The 17,451-nt window shown below is 38.2% G+C and overlaps 1 protein-coding gene across 1 annotated transcript in view; it reads right to left on the bottom strand.

Moving 5' to 3' along the window:
* Positions 1-17,451, bottom strand: part of LOC109970842 (ras-specific guanine nucleotide-releasing factor RalGPS1) — a 76,925-nt gene that overhangs the window by 19,277 nt on the left and 40,197 nt on the right. Inside the window, exons 9-11 of the mRNA XM_020618691.1 lie at positions 11,938-12,075; positions 9,573-9,666; positions 6,588-6,655 (exon numbers count right to left, since the gene is read on the bottom strand). Coding sequence (XP_020474347.1) covers positions 6,588-6,655; positions 9,573-9,666; positions 11,938-12,075 — 300 coding nt within the window. The remainder of the gene's footprint in view (positions 1-6,587; positions 6,656-9,572; positions 9,667-11,937; positions 12,076-17,451) is intronic.

A 17,451-nucleotide genomic window follows, 5' to 3' on the forward strand; every position in this document is an offset into this window, starting at 1 on the left:
AAAAAAAAAAAAAGATTCTACTCATGCTTAGCTGTGATTGGTTGCTTTGTCACTTACATGGCCAGATGTACCAAACAGTGGGTAGTGTTGCTGTATAGGTTTAGGGAAGGTTTGCTGTTTTCTGCTGCTCTGCATGGTACATGCCACGAGCATACTCATTATGTTGGCATTTTGGTCTTTATGGTGTCTCGTTGCTCTCTAATTTCTAACCAGCACTTTTCTGAGCATCTTGTTAAAGGACTGCAAATGAAAATTAGCCAGCTAGCCAACATGAACATCAGTACTACATAGAATATAATGCAGACTTCACATCTGATATTTAAAGCACATTTTTCTGATAACACTTACAGACTTTTACTAACAGTAAGCAATGTTCTGAGTGTAGTGTTTTTAACAGCAACAAATTTGGGGGGCTTACCAAGTTTACCAGTGTTGTAGTTTGAACAGCTGCCACTAAATGCCCCATAACCTACTGAACACTGAAACTTATTGCAAAACCTTTGTTTGCATGTTGGCCTTTTACACAGATTTGGATAAACTGCATATTTTGTTTGAATAAAATCTTGAATCTACTGTAACTTTGAGAATGCCCTTGTTGAACTCACTTGTTTCCCAAACTATAGCTCTTCCTGTGGTGGGAGGGAGGGGGGGTGGGGATGCGGACCCCGACAGAGGCATCAGGACAGGTAGGCCGTCGGTTATACCTCATAGAGGCCGATACCTCGGACAGACCTGAAACAGAAAACAGGTCATCAATGCTAATCACTGCATTACTTCTATTCCATTTTAGTGTGTATATGTAATAACATCTTTTTTAACATAGCGCTCGCCCTCGTCAGTTGCACTTAAAACTTTTTAATATGCTGTACAGTATGTGCTAAGAAAGTAACAGATAACAAGGGCTTAATTTCCACTCAAGATGGGGGAACATCACTTTTCAAAATCCTCTTTTTGTCCAAACACCACAATGAAATGAGAGAAGAAAGGAGTTAATAAAATTAACTAAAATTATTTTGTCACAGGACCCCTCTACAAGACAGGGCTACATTGTCATGGAATACTACAGCATCCATATTGGATAATATTATACATTAGTCATACAAATTCTCCCCCAGAATTAGAAATAATCACACTGCCTCTCTCTGCAAATACCTGCCTTGCCTTTTTGGTAATCTGGGCTTTTTCAGTGCAAGATATTCCATGACATGGAGAAAATACAGCAGATTTCTTTAAAATGTATATATCTGCTCTACCTTGGATATGCTTAGAATCAAATCCACTAGATGTAGCCACTGAGGCACAGAATGGGCCTCTGCACAAAACCATTTACCATACATCATGAACCAATGCCTTTACCGAATCTAGTGACTCGATCTACATATGTTTTAGAGGGTCTTGGTGTGATTAATAGGTCTGCCTATGTAATCCTACCATCAGTCCAGCCACAGCTTTGCCTTGTGTCAGGACTGTGTTGTGTTGGCTCAGTGAATTGATGCAGTGTTGCCATGTGCCAGTGGAACATCTGAATCACTCTGTTCCTTCTCACTGGAAACACACCATTCAATCAACTACATGTGACCAGTTTGGACCAAGCTGGACTGTCTGGTTTCACCATATTCATACAGTAACACATCAGACTTGTATGCTGTTATTACGTGGTAATAAATACTATGAGCCTTAAGAGCCTTGTGAAAAGTCAGGACTGCTGCAGTGAAAAATTGTTTACTCATCTATAATTTTATAATCAGGAGCAATAATGTGGCAAAATAATGCAAATTAGGACATGTACGTAAAATATTCAAAGTACATAATGTAAAATATGCAAACGTTATCCTTCCTTTCTTATTTAGTGATTAATCCACTAAACTCATTCCACTAATTATGTTAGATATCTGTGGTACTCAAAGAAAGAATCCCACTGAATGTGATGACTTCTCTGGTGAAACATGCTAACTATATCGTGTTCATTTCAGGTGTCAGAATGTCCCAGTTAACTTTTTTTACTTATATTTTTATTATTAGATGAAGCTCTGCATGATGTGCCCCCAGTATTAGGATGAAGTAACCTGTGAAAACTAATGTGTCAGATACATTAAATCTGAGAACATGTAGGCTGTGCTTATCTTTGAGCCAAAAAGGGATTACAGGCCTGAACTGAATCTTATAGTTTTGGTCATTGATAGCTTTGTTTTGCAAACATTGAAGCTAAAACTAACTGCATTCAATGAGAAATGTGAGAGCTCACTAGATACTGTAAGCAGACTCATATGCTACGGCTCAGTCAATAAATCGTAACCCAGCTCAACAATAATGGAACAATTTAGAAAACGCTCTCCACCACCACCATCAAAACACTACTGCATGTAAAAGGATATTTTTGAAAAATGATTTTCATCCCAGTAAAATTCCACACACTTGGAGAATCTGTGGTTAGCGACACAAGCCGTTCAAGAGCCTCAACAGCACTTTATTTACACAAGTTGGATTTTTACCTTTATCTGCCAACCATGTGTAATTAGGTGACTATTAATGTGCCAGGTTTTGCTTAATACTTGTCAATATATTATTATCATACAGCAGAGAGGAAGACTGAAATGCACACATGCTAGGGATGGTTCAGCAAAGCAGGGAGAGACAGGACAGCTGTGATCCCCAGCAGAGGCGGACATGTCCAGAAAGGAATTTAAAAAGTCCAGGTGACTGGTACTGTGTTGGCTCTTAGCTCATATCATGTACACGTGTCTGCTTACTCAGCTACTTCAACTGCTGCTAAGACTTTGCAAAACAGCTTGCACAAATTAGCCAGATTGTGCTATTAAACTTGAGTTACAAGAAGTTCAGTCACAGGCTTCCCAAAGACGATTTATGACAGACGATTGTATCATTTCATTCAAATGAGCGAGTACTCTCAGGATGGGAACAGCTAGTCACATACAGCACCACCACCCTCTTTCCACACTTATGTGCAGACTGGTGTATGAAATGATGGAATACATCATGTCACGTGGGATTTCTTGTTTTCGTTCTTGCACATGTTCTGCTCAATGCACCATGACATCTTAGACTCGCTTGTTGTACATGGAGAGAGTGAGTAAACCAGATTCTTATGTTTTGGCAGTGTGTGATGTGCATGAGATCTGCTTGTGCTGAATGAGCCAACAAGCTAGTGGACACAGCCAGAACAGCTTATTATATAACTCCAAATGACCATGTGGCCAACAAGAGAACACCATCACTCAAGTCAGAACAGTTCATTTAGAACAGCAGGTTTCTCTTTGATATCGACAGTAAATGATGATAAGAAAATACAGAACAGACATAGAAGGAAAAAGGTAACCTAGTAAATTACAGGCCACTACTTACATAATGTTTACCCAATAATTGTTCCATTATTTCCACTATTTGCTCCCAATTACATGGTAATTACCCCCAAATTGTTCAACTATTTGTATGAATGTGCAACCAGCTAGTGAAACATAAAGATATTTACCTAGTTATTTGTTTACAAGTACAATGAAATGAACTATTTAGGTGAAGCCGTTTTGTAATTTTAAGATAATGACCTGTTAATTTGCACACTACTAAAAACAATGTTATAACCAATTACTCTGAAGAAAAAATATATATTTTCTTTTGCAAAAAATCAAATGTACTAATAATAACTCAATACGTAATAATCAAATAATAAACAGGATCAAATTCAGTAACATGATTTAAAATGTTTCAATAAGTTACTAATATTATGTCATTTGGTGACAAATCTCTGCAGTACTCGATTTGAAATTTAAATGATTACTACAACTATAATTTAATATATAAAGCCACTAACCAATAAATTTCATATTTTATAGGCCCACTTTGTTTAATAATTATTTATGGTACACTACAATCATATTTATCTTGGTAATATGATTTAAAATGTTTTATTAAGTTACTTAACTGAAATAAAATATAAGGAAGATCATTATTTGCTCATTAATTAGAGTAATCATTAGTACATTTGATTTTTTTGCAAAGAAAAATATGATTTTTCCACAAGAACTGGTTGCAATATTGTTTTAACTGTGTGCAAATTACTAGGTCATGGTAAAATTACAAAATGGTTTCACCCAAATAGTTCCAATTTCATTACAATTGTGGGCAAATAGCTCAGTAAATGTATTAAAGTTTCATCCCTGTGGTGAGTTGTGTTTCAGTGTCTGTGTGGATTAATACATGTGGTCAAACCATTTCATGAGATGAGAAAGCAACAGATGTCAAACATGTTGAAAATGGAAGCAGCAGAGAGACTGTCCCTGGGTCAAGCTACCCTTACAAAGATGATTTTCTCAAGGTTGACAAAGCTCCTGGGGAAACTGCACTGTCCTGAGAGACTGAGAATTCACCATGACAAAATTAACCTTTATCTGTACAATATGGGGTGTAACTGATTAAGAAATTTTGTAATTTAGGTAAATTATAGCAATAATATTTCAGTGAGTGTAGGTACATGTTCCAGTCCTGGATTACAGTACAGTGAGAGTGGATATTCTACCACGACTCTCTGCAGAAATTCAAGGCCACCCACTGAGCCAGTCAGTCAGTGGGAGGATTACAATTCACACCATTCAACTGATTATGAGTTTGAAAGAGGTTTCTTTAAACCAATGCTGATTAGAAGGATGCGCGGTTACTCTAAGTGCTTCCTACCAAGGTAATCGCTGTGCTTAAAGTCTTCTCTCACAGCATTAATATGCTTTTCATTAGAAAATATGAAACATTATATGTAGTAATGGTGAGAAAAATACACCTATAGAAGGAAAAAATATCTTGTAACAATAACAGGAACCTGAGCCTTTTTTTTTTATGTTGTTATGTTGACCCTGCGGCAACATCACGTTTCCAGCCGAGCTTTGTCATGTAATAGCTCAGACACACACTTCCTTCCTTACTGATTCACCGACATCCTGTGTATTACAGTGACTGCATCACTTTACACTCTTGGAACAGAAAGATGCCTTTGTAATTCACATGCACTGAAATGGAAACCTTTCCTTGTTTCAGTGCACAGCCCTCCCGCAGTCCAGTAACAAGGACATAATGACTCTGTCCCTCTATGAAGATTAATGCCTCCAAATTGTCTTAATTGTAATTATACCGAATTGTGTGATAAGTGAGCGAGAACACAAGGGAGAGAGAAGGAGAGAGAGACCAGTAGTTTCTATGGTAATCATTACAAACAATTCCCACCATGCAGCTGGCCAACCTGTAAGGCATGAGTCTATGGAAAAAGATCAGCATATTCAGTCCCAGAGGACACTTATGTGGAATGGCCTACGTGCAGCTGCGGTATACTGCTATTAGCTGCATCATTAACTGGCTCAAGGGGAATTTTAGTCAACTGTTACCTCTACAGGAGTTTAAGTTCCAGTAAAAAATTAACTGGCTTAAGTGGCCGTAAATGGCATGAGTTCATTTATCTAAAAATAAATCAAAGCAGTTAGCCAGGCTCCCTGTTTATTAGTTACACTACCTTGAACTGTGAAACCACAGCATGTCAAACTTCTACAATTTTTCAGTTTATTTCCTCAGCTGAGTCTTTCTTCAGCCAGGCTGAAAATCTGTAGAAATCAAACTACATAAATACAAATCTAACATACACTTATACACAGAACAGATTATTAAAACCACTGCCAATTTATGAAAAGCAGCCAGGTACATTAAGTGTATGAGTAATTTAGGGCTAACCAAATGAAATAATTTAGCTAACTTCTACTCAGTGTTGGTCCAATTTATGTCAGACGTAACGCTGCAGTCCATGAGTAATTTTAGTGAGTCGTCGTTAAAATTTACGCCATTGACACAACTAGAAAAGTGGGGAGTTAGTTCAACTATCAAAGTGTAACTTTGATAATGTAAACTTTCCTATTCCACATACAACTTACAGTTGTGTATCAAGTACGTAACACTGAACGTGATGCAATAGTGGCTGGAACATTAGTACTGCATCAGTATTACTGGGGAAAAAACATTCCTCTGTATAATTTGCTCGTGTTACTCCAGATACATCGGTTACAGACAACAATACATAAATATTATCATATCACTAAAATGGAAGCCACTTTATCTGACAATATGTGCTCTATATTCCATATGCATTAGTTCTGGAGCTGGTTATTACTGCTGCGCTATCTGACTGCCACAGCTGTCTCCGGCTGTAATGACCACATACGATGTAGTTGCAGAGACAGGGCAGGAAGGCAAGGAGGAGCAGAGGGAGAAGAGGAGGGGACACTGCTCGCGTATTTTTGACACTCACTTCACTATTAATGGTAAAAAATTAGAGCGAGAAGTTAGTTAATGCAGCTTTAATGTAAAGTCTCAAAGTCACAAACTAACTTTTGATAAGTAAAACAGTTTCCTATATATCTGGTGATTGAGCCCCTTGATGGTTAATAAGCTTCCATCTTACATTCAGTAACATTCTCTCTTGTTCATCTCATGTTACATTCTCGGAGAAAATGGGCTCCTCTACAATCCACTAAAAATCCACAATCCACTAAAGCCAAATTAAAAATAGGTGCCGAAATTAGCAGCACGTGTCTTACCTGCCAGGTCTTCTTTAGAAGAAGCAATGCGAGGGGAACTATTGCCAGGTTCAATCTTCAGAGACAGCCTGCAAAAGAAATGGTTGCCATTACAGACACCAGTCCAAAGCTGCTCACTGAACAGTTAATATTTCTCCTGTCCAGACAGAAACACACAACACACTGTGGCGATTTGAACTCCAGTAGTGTATTCACAGAGTTAATTAACCAGAAACTTTAATCTCCCAAGAATGCAAGTATGAACTTGGAGATACAGGCTTCTCCTATTATCTGCATATTCTTATTTCATCTACCAGCAAAGGGAATACTCCCAATAAATGTAGTTCCCGGCTAAATTGGAAAGTTTTTATTTGGAAACTATTTAAACACTGGGTGGAAAGAACTCAGGTTAAATAGTCATTAAGTGCTGAAACTGGGTTTGGTTGTGTTTATGAATGCTTACAGAGCTGGCTCCAAAGGAGAAGAGAAAGGGAGGGCCATGCAAACTTCAAACACATGTTTAATGTCTACATTACATCACACAATCAGCCCTGATTTCATCTGTGTATCTGTTTTCTTTCTTGTCTTCTGTGACAACCTCAACTCTAAAAATATGATCAACCGTTACCACAGCTGTTTGTCTGTTTGGGGGGGGGGGGGTCTTTGTACATCGCTTAACAGATTCAATATAAAATGAGTAATGCTGAACTTTGATGCCAGCTATGGTTATCTGGATATTTTGTTTTTTTGACCCCAGGATAAGTCCAGGCTCTCATGGTTATAGACTAAACTATATATAGTCAGGTTCATAAGTATTTGGACAGTAAGAATTTTTGTAATTATGCCTCTGTACATTACGACAATGGATCTGAAATGAAGCAGTCAATATGTTACTACAGCTTGAATTCAAGGGATTTAACAAAAATATTGCTTTAACTGTTTAGAATTATGGTAATTTTTATAAACAACGCCCCCGTTCTCAAAAGTAATCGGACGAATTTGACCTATGATGCTTGAGCCTAATGATGTAGGCCTGTTTTTCCATTTCATCTCTAACAATAGAAAATGGTGCAGCAGATTGTAATTTACTGCTTTTCACTGGTGCCTCCATTATGTTGGACAAAGCCAGCTGACCCCCAAAGCAACTCTTGATTTAACACATTACTGACCTGATGTGGGGCTCAGGGGACTCGCCTACACATGTTCTGTAAAAAAGCTCCTCTCACATTTCAATTTTAATTCAAAAACACAGGTCTGGAAAGCAGATTTCCTCTCTAATGTCAGTGTGCATGTGTGCACAGGTTAATGGTGCCCTCTGGTTATTCAACCCATTCTCACTGCCAGACTGTCAAATACTGATGCTATGTCAAACCTGCCAGACACATGCAAGGTACCCTTTGGCCTGTCTGACACGCAGAGCTTTGAATGACTTCAGTCTAACCCTAACCCTGAAGAACATTTTCCTCACTGTATGTCCCACATTCAAGGCTCTCTTTTACTGATCTTCCCAATATTACTCAAAAGAAAAACACAATAGTCTCTTTGATAAAGTAACTATACAACAGACGTCAGCCTGGAGCTCTCCACTTGCACGTTTTAGACTACTGCAGCAAATATTCAGATATCAATTTTAGCTAGTGGAGTCTGTGTCTTAAAGAGGTTAAAAGTTAAATGTTCTTAAAATAAAGACCCTGACAATAGGTTTTAGAGAGAAAAGTCATTTCAAAATCAGCTAGCAGACAAAACCGGTGGACATCTGCACTCACAAGCACTTTATTAAGTATACAAGTACTGTACAACTGAATGTAATGTAAAAGCAGTTCTGCTGTAGCATCTTGATCAAGTTCATAAAGTTTCCATTTTTGGTGAAATAGTTGGAAATGTATAAATTTGATTATATGTTTATTATTTAGGTCAGAGTTATATTTTTCCCCTTCAAGTGACTCAGATCTGATCTTTTCATGGATGTGTGAACAAATCAAAATTTTTCAGATCAGATCTTGGCCACTTGCATATTCTTAGCCGATCTCTGTCTATGCGAGCACTGTCAGAATTCATGTGGTTTGTTTTAATGCCTCCATCCTTTGCACATATGGCCTGTCGTCATCATTCAGTGTCAGCCTCTTACAGACTGGTAACAATAAACATGGAGGAGAGCAACAACAGCGACAGGGGCCAGTGGAACGATGATGATTTTTATTTTATTTTACATGTTGGACATTTATGGAGAAGCTTCTGATCAAGCCAAACTGGGTGGAACAATGTTACTAGGCAGTTTCTGAGGAAATTGCACAATTTGACCATTGCACAAATGATATGGTTATTCTTGTACACACAGGGCTCATTTTTCAGTTAAATCACACCAAAGCCAGATACGTCATTTGCATGAAGAGTGAGTCACCAACTTAAAAAGATCAGGATTTGAAATTGTGCAACAATGCCTGTAATGTGAACGTAGCCTAATTGGAGAGAACAATAAAATGGAGCCAGCCTGATCTATCATTTGAGCACAACCACATTGAAAACTGCAGTCTGATAAAGATCAACCTCAGATAATATAACCAGAGCACTAAAATGACATCCCACCACAAACATCAAGTGTTAAATCCAAAGTGTCAAGAGCTGTGGCAGACAGCAATACTTGTTTCTGAATAAAGGACGTGAGACACTGCCTGCCAAAGTCATCACTGTCTGCTTGATGAATGAACTCTCTGTGAAGAAAGCTAAAAGCAGATGCCTGTAGCCTTACATCCTGCTTCCTGTGCACTGACCCCTGTCAATTTCACGTCTATTTCAATATTTCCATGTGCTAGAGACAGGCCTGTCATGACCAAAATGGACAGAGTGAATGTCTTGGTGTTCTGACTGTCAGAGGGCTAAAAGAAGCCCAAAAGAGTGTCCAGAATAGAAAGTATTGATCCTGTAATGGGCCTAAACACAGATCATTTCATGAGTGTAAATGTTTACTACCTCTTCTGCAGTGCCAGTCATCGAGATAACACTTACTTGAAGTTGTCATCTTCTACAAACTTCTGTAGTTCTTCTATGTAGCGGACTGACAAGAGATACTTCTGGACATGCGGCAGGGTCACAAGATGATCTAAAGAAAGAAAGGCTGGAGGAAGTCACCTTAGATAGCATACTTCACACTGTCTATAGGATTTGCTTTCAGTTATTTTGACTAAAGGAAACAAAAAAAAGAATAAGAGACATGGACTCAGTGATTACAGCTCCAAATATCCACTTGATGAAATACAGGTAATGTAGTGGGCTACAAATGCCAACAGGTACAAAAAAGGCATGTGTGCACACACAAACCAGTCATGGTCTTTTAATCTGAATACTTTCTTTTGCATGCATTAAAAAAAATCCCAAAAACTGCAATACAAATGCAAATAATAATAATAACAGCACATAAGAGGAAGAAGATATACAGTATGATCATGTCTGTGAAATGGAGAAATATTGTGGATAATACTGAGGACAGTGCTCCTACATTAGTTGCATCAAGGCTGGTGGTTATAATTTTCAACATCTCAGAGATCCACACCTCCAACCATAACAACAACAGAGGTAGAAACACTAGTGAAAATACTTAAAGTTACAGGAGTTTAGTAAACCAGCTCAGATCATGTTTTTGAACAAAAATGACCTCTCACTCACCAGTCCCACTAACTTGGGCCTGGTAATTTGGTATTGCAGATGTTTTGATGAGATTTACATTTTGCCTGTAAGAATCATGTTTCAATGCCTCTGTTCATCATCTGTGACAAAAAGTATGTGTCCTGCTCACAGTTCATTCAAAGCACCATGGGGTGTCTCTCCTAAGAGCTCCTATGGCAATTTAGCTGCTTTCACTAATAGTCAGCCCCAGAGCTGTGTGTAGTGAACAGGAACAAGTCACACTGCCCTCGGTTTCCATCACCAATTGCTATTTCCATTACAGCTTTGTAGTCAACAAGTCATTCTGAGACAAGGCTTGGTTTACAGTCTCTCATGTTGTTATCCTGCATTACTCTGTGTGCAGTGACAGCTGGAAAAGAAAAGTGGCTGTGGCTCGCTTGATAATCTGAATCACTGACATTCATGAGGGAATTTTATACAAAACTTCAAGGATGTCAGTCAGTAACTGATGAAATACAAAAGGCTACAGTGTAATTGCAGATATAGATCAAACTATAACTGAATGCATTAAATACATTCAACTGAACATTTCACATCTTCTGCTGCTCATCTCATTTTCAGATTGAAGCTTCAGGTTATAAATTAAATAGGCTGCATTTAAAACCTTTTGTGTCCAATAAGGGATTTGAAAAGATTTGGGCTTAATAATGGATTTGAATTTGATAAAAGGCTATTCCTACTGTATTTATCGCTTTAAATGTCTTGATTGAACAGCTCTCCACACAAAATAAACAGCTGGTGGTTGGACAGAAATGTACAAAACCATATGACATTTTTTTAATGTTTTGACAGAACTCAGACTGGGTTTAAAGATGACACTTGGCTGTGGAGGGCCTGAGTCAGACTCACTGGCCCACACCAACAGCACTGTTGTCACAGCCTGAGGAAATGTTAAATACATTCATATGCAATCTTGGGTAAATAGTTAGATTTTTTTAAGTGAAAAGAAGTAAATTTGCAAAGTGCAACATTAGTGTTGTTCAAAACAAACAAATGAGTATGTCTACTAGTATTTTTGCAAGTTTAATATGAACTTGAACTACATGTAAATGTCCTGTAGTCAGTCAAGTCGGAGTGACAAGAGGCTGGCTTCTACCGCAGGACAATTATCCAAAGCAGACTTCCAAATCCACCATGAACTACTTCAAGAAACACAAACTGAAGCTTTTGGAACAACCCTCACAGTCCCCTGACGTTCTCTAAAACTTGATCTAAGAATATCTCAGAGTTTGAAGAGATGTGTAAGAAAAACTGAAAACTCAAAAACAGGAGGACTCTTAGCTTATCAGCGTCAGGGTGAACGCTACAGGAGTGTTTTAAACTCAGTGAAATAGAAACATAACCATACTAGGACATGTGTGTAGACACCATTAAACTCTCTACTTTGGGTGATAATAAGAATAAAATTAAAGTGAAGCTGGTTTTACACTACAGTGTGTAGAAAGTTCTTGAAAGTCATTGATTCTATACCAGAAAATGGATTTTGAATTGGCACTGTTAGCTGGTTCTTTACCTTTGTAGTATTTAGTGGTATAGATGCAGCCATCTTAAATTGCTGCATTATAGTTAATATTTCTGTATTATGAATTTACATCAATAAATGTAACCAGAATTTAATACATCTCTAGCAAGCATGTAGTATATTCATTCTACTGGATGATGCATTTGTTTCTCATGTGTTTCTTACCATAGTTACATGACATCTGCATGTCAGAGATGATCCTCAGAAGGTTGTTCATCTGATTGGTCCGCTGCTCTGTCTCTATGATACTGTCTGATGCAGGATAGGCTGAGTCGATGTAGATCATGTCCAACAGGTAGATCCCTGGATGAGACAACACAAGACAGGGAATCACTTAGAGAAACCCAACACGGATGCTTTGACAGAATGCTTACTTTATAAAACGAATTGTGTTCTGATAGCAAGCGTATTGATTCAAATCAAAATGTAGGCCTTCACTTCAGGGAAAGAACACACAGCCTTTGTGAAAGCTTTTATGACTGAGAACATTTATGACCAAAGCCAGCGTGCTCCTTAGGTAGAAAAAAAACAAGCTACTATACATTTTGTTTATCAGATATTTATAAATGAACCCAGCAATGTTTTTACTAATACACGTAGAGGGTATGCACATTATTTTAACATTAATCTAGCTTGCATATGCTTTTATTGCTTTTTCTAATTTGATGATTTTGTCTTTGGATATACTACCAATTGTCTCTCAATATCCACACACCATATAAAAAAAACCTGGAACCTTATGGAAAACATCTAGTCACCTACAATTAGTCTTAATTACTTTGTACAAAAGGTTACTAAATACCAGACTAGAAAGTCACCCTGAGCCCTAACAGAGTGTGCTGTATTTATGATTGCCAAGTGATGACACCATGATACTGTCTCACCCATTAAACTGTCCAGTTGTTTAACTATTCCTTGGGCAGTTGAGACAGGTCTTTCAAACAGCCAGAAATAAAAATCTAGCTGATATGAGAGATGAGATGCCACCAAAACCAATATTTCTGTAGTGATTAGGTTGATGTGGCTAACATCTCAAAATGTGATAGCCTTCCAAACAAAATAAATACACAGTATTGCTCCAAAAGTGTCTTCATATTGGGCTGAAAACATCCAGACCATCATGGGATGCCATCTTCTCCAGTGAAAACAAGACCAATTATACCCATTAGGTCAAGCTAAATAGAGCCAGGCGGCCCACCACATGAATTCAGCGGCAACAGGCTGAACTCTATGGTATAACAATCTTTCACTATGTAATTAACATGACATGGGGCCTCATGTTGGCTTAGTGCTTTCAGAAACATACAGTACCATGTAACTAATGTTCCTAATTTGAGCCTGATCAGGGACCTTTGTTGAATGTTACCCTATTCTCTCTCTACCCACAAATTTCTGATTCTATACAAATAATGTTTAAAACAATCAAAATACTGAAACAATTTGATTCAATTAAAAATATTAAACTACCAATTGAGGTTCTAACACAGATTTATTTATTCTCTACTACAGTCTGATGTGATAAAATGTTTTATTTACAGTACATACCGAGGCACCGTGTTGTCAAATAAAAACGCGTATACAATCCAAACGTCTTAAACAACTGTCCAGATATATCCCCGATGGTGCGCTCTAGCTTTGCATCATAAGATGTATCATTATAACTACCAGGAATAGTGTGGTTGACAGCCAAGAAAGTTTGGCAATGGCTAGAAAGAAAGTTGATCACACAGAAAAACAAACAGGGCAGGCATGGGTTAGCACCCCTGACCACACCTTCTGAGATGAAGGACTGAAAGCAATCTACAGGTCAAGCTTTGAATTTACTTCCCCAGGGGAGCCCGAGAGCACCCCAACCAGACAAACTCAAGGTTAACAACTAAGAGCCATGGACATAAGACAATGAGTGAGTGTTTTTGCAGAAGTGCAGGCAGCACAATGCACAGGCCTAGAGCCAGCAAAGACAGAGGTGTCATCAGTCCCAGAAGCACTCCACAGTGACCAGAACCTCCACGTGATGCAAGCTGTGAGAAGGTGAAGATTAAATGGCCACATGCCCGAGATACATCAGTGTGACCGAGGTTTGACGAGGATCCAGACCAGGTGCTGGAAGCGTTGCGCTGATGGCTGACCTTCTGTAAGGTTCTCTCATCTCCAGAAAGGAACTCTGGATCTCAATCATAGTGACCCTTAGGTTCTTGGTTACCTTTCTGACCAAGGCCCTTCATTTCTGATTGCTCCATTTGGCTGTACAACCAGATTGATGAAGATTATGGCCGGTTCCAAATCTCTTCCATCTGAGAATGATGGAGACTACTGTGCTCTTGGGCACTGTCAACGCTGCAGAAATTTTCTTGTATCCTTCCCCATATCTGTGTCTGTCTTGCAGGTCTGTGGACAGTTCTCACGACTTCATGGCTTTGTTTTCAGTCTGATACTGAATATATGTATTTATTCAAATGATGAAACACTACACTGCTGCACAAGTGGACATACAAAGGACTTAGTCTGCCATGTTCACATGTGTGCTTCTTTCTTTATATACACTTGTACAAATGGGGGGAATAACATGTTTCTACCAGGAAGTAGTGTCATGTTTATAAAACTACACCAGGGTGCTTGGACCCTGTTAATGTTTACTTGCAAGATTAGTTTATTTTTGTCTTTCGTTGAGTGTGATGTGTTTAACCTGCATTTATTTAGCACTTTTTTGTTTAGGTCATAGCCTTAATGGTTCACAGCCTCCCACACAGTGAAACTTGTTGCTATGGATACATTTCACCCCACAGTCATCACATCTCTTTGCATCTTATTACTGGTGAGCCAGTGTTTTCAGAGGGTCCACCTAACATTTATCGACGTGCCTTGATTAATGTGAAGGAATGACATTTGAAATCAAACTTCTAGATCTTGATTAATGCAGATATTTTGTACTGAAATCCTTAAGTTTTCTTTATTCTTTTGTTATAGAACAAGACAGTAAAAAATGAAAATAGACTATCACAAACTGTCTACTGTAAGAGAAAACAAACAAATGCATGCACACACACAGGTTACTCTGTCTCGTTTTAAAATTATCAACACAGAAATATAATCAAGATCAAATCTGGTCAACACACACACACATTTCTACAGCTATGGGAAGACCCTCAATGACATAATGTATTCCCTATCACCTTAATCTTAGTCTGATCACCTTAGTCTGATTTAAATGTTGGGGTATCATCTGTGTGGGCATATGTGTGTATGCACCCATGTATTTATGTGTATGTACAGCATACATGTGTTTTTGGGTATCATCTGTGTGGGCATGTGTATGTACAGCATACATGTGTTTTTTGTATATTCTACTGTATATACAGTACATATTGTGCATGTCCGAACATAAACATATGTACAATATCCTAAAAGTACAATCACGTGCCAAATAAGTCAAAGTTTGTTTGTTTTTTCCACTGGAATGAGAAGGTACAGAGCTTATTTGGAATCGGCCTGATTTTATATTTTTGAAAACTGAAACAAGACCCGCTATAAATGACCAAATCACGTCAGTCTGCTGGCAGCATTCACACCTTTACAACAGTATTTCACACGTTACGTTCAATTTAAATCAAACAGTTTTGTCTCATGTCAACTGCTACACCTGTACACCCTGTGTGCTTACACACTGAAGCGTATAATGTGTCCTTTGCCTTGCAAACAGTCAAGCTGTTGGTGTTACTGTTGACGTGGTGAACTCATGGAAACAAAATCAGTTCAGGCTGTGCTGATAGTTTCCCCTGACATACAGTAATAATAACTTGGCAAGACTGCATTTGTACAGTTTGTCCACTGGCTAGTTGGGTTAGAAAAAAGATACACTGACTGCAAAAAAGACACCTGCTGTCAAATTCATGGAAATAACAGTAACAACTCACATTGCATTCAGTTTGATTTCACCTTCACATATTTTCTAACTATTCCAGAACAGCAGTGTGAAGTAATTTCATACCGCAAAATTGTCATTTCATGCTACCCGTTTGTAATTTCATCACTTTAGCAAATAAATTATTAAAGCTCTTACCCAGTCTGAGAACTTTTTCATTCAGCTAGACAGCTGTTCAAACACAATGATGTCCAGAGACGACAAGAGAAAAATTACAGCTCACCAACAATATGTGGAAAGTTATGATTTCATCTTTAAACACTTAAGGAAGTGAAACTGAAGTGGAGCAGGAAAAAAAGAGAGAGCAGGGAGAGCCTTCATCATTGATGATTATAGACCAAGTGTACAAGATGTGTGCAGACTGCACTACTGCCAAGATGTCAGACTGTAAAGGCTCAACTGATGAAGGCAGGGTAAGATGGAAACCACTTGTGGAAACTTTGGGTAGCACCTCAGGCAGATCTTGGCAGTATTTTAAAGCTCCGCATTTTAGTTGGGTCTGTAATGATGAATGAAATGAGACGAAAAATCTGAAGTCACACTACTGGCTTGCTATCCTATGACTGCAATGTTCATTACACCTCATAATATCAACGTGGCGGATGGAAAACATCCTGACATTGTCACTTCTTTTATCTCTAGTTATTAAGATATGTTCCTGATAACCACAGCTTTATCAAAGACAATAGAGAAGAAGTTAATGTATTGCTTGAAACTGCAGGACATAACCCTTCCTCTAGGCTAAAAATCGTTCCACTGTGTGTTGCATTTTCCTCCATGCTACACCCAGATCCCACTGAGATACACTGGCTGTCCATAATATCAGCTGTGCTGGCAACTCCAGCCTAAATACTACAGTTGCTTAACAAAACATGAAATGCTTAACAAATATTTGCCAATGATATCATCCTGATAGACACAAAGACACACAGAATGGGGTGTAATGTGTTTCAGCTGTGCTCAACAGTTAGCAACTTACCAACCTATAAATGAATTTGTAGTCCTGATCTCAGGTTCTGTTTTGGTTTCCACTGTCCTCTGCCACTTAGGAGACAATTTCCAGGAGCTAAAATTTCAGGAGGTAGTACTCAATCGGGTTTCAGGTGCTGGGGGGTAATTCTGGAAATTTAACAGGCTATAGTATTTCTGAGTTACAGAAAACCTTGTTGATTTTATCCACCACATTTCCATATGTATAGTTAAGTTAGTTTTTCTTTGCGCCCTTTAATGCAACAAAATGGTTTGGTCTGTCACACTGCTGTAACAGGGCATTCATACATGTAAACCTCACAAACAGCCAGTCACAATAGTCAGGTGCTCAGAAAAAAGAAAAACGAAAAAGAGAAAACGACAGAGGTACAAGGGACTTCATGGCCTGGTATTGGAAAATACAAATTGAGTGGAAGATGAAATTGTACCAGTACAGCCCCACTGGTTATTAATTGAGATCAAAGTGGGACATCTCTTTAGTTTAAACATCTGAAAACACAGCTACTTTTAGCAGCCACCCTAAACACCCAGTTATTTATTAGCTTGTATACATGCCTAAGGGCAGAGGCACCAAGCCGACATGAAAGAACTAGAAGTGACATACAGTGGGTACAGAAAGTATTCAGACCCCCTTAAATTTTTCACTCTTTGTTATATTGCAGCCATATGCTAAAATCATTTAAGTTCATTTTTTTTCCTCATTAATGTACACACAGCACCCCATATTGACAGAAAAACACAGAATTTGACATTTTTGCAGATTTATT

This window comes from Monopterus albus, unplaced genomic scaffold (genome assembly GCF_001952655.1).
Source record: "Monopterus albus unplaced genomic scaffold, M_albus_1.0 scaffold209.1, whole genome shotgun sequence".
NCBI lineage: Eukaryota > Metazoa > Chordata > Actinopteri > Synbranchiformes > Synbranchidae > Monopterus > Monopterus albus.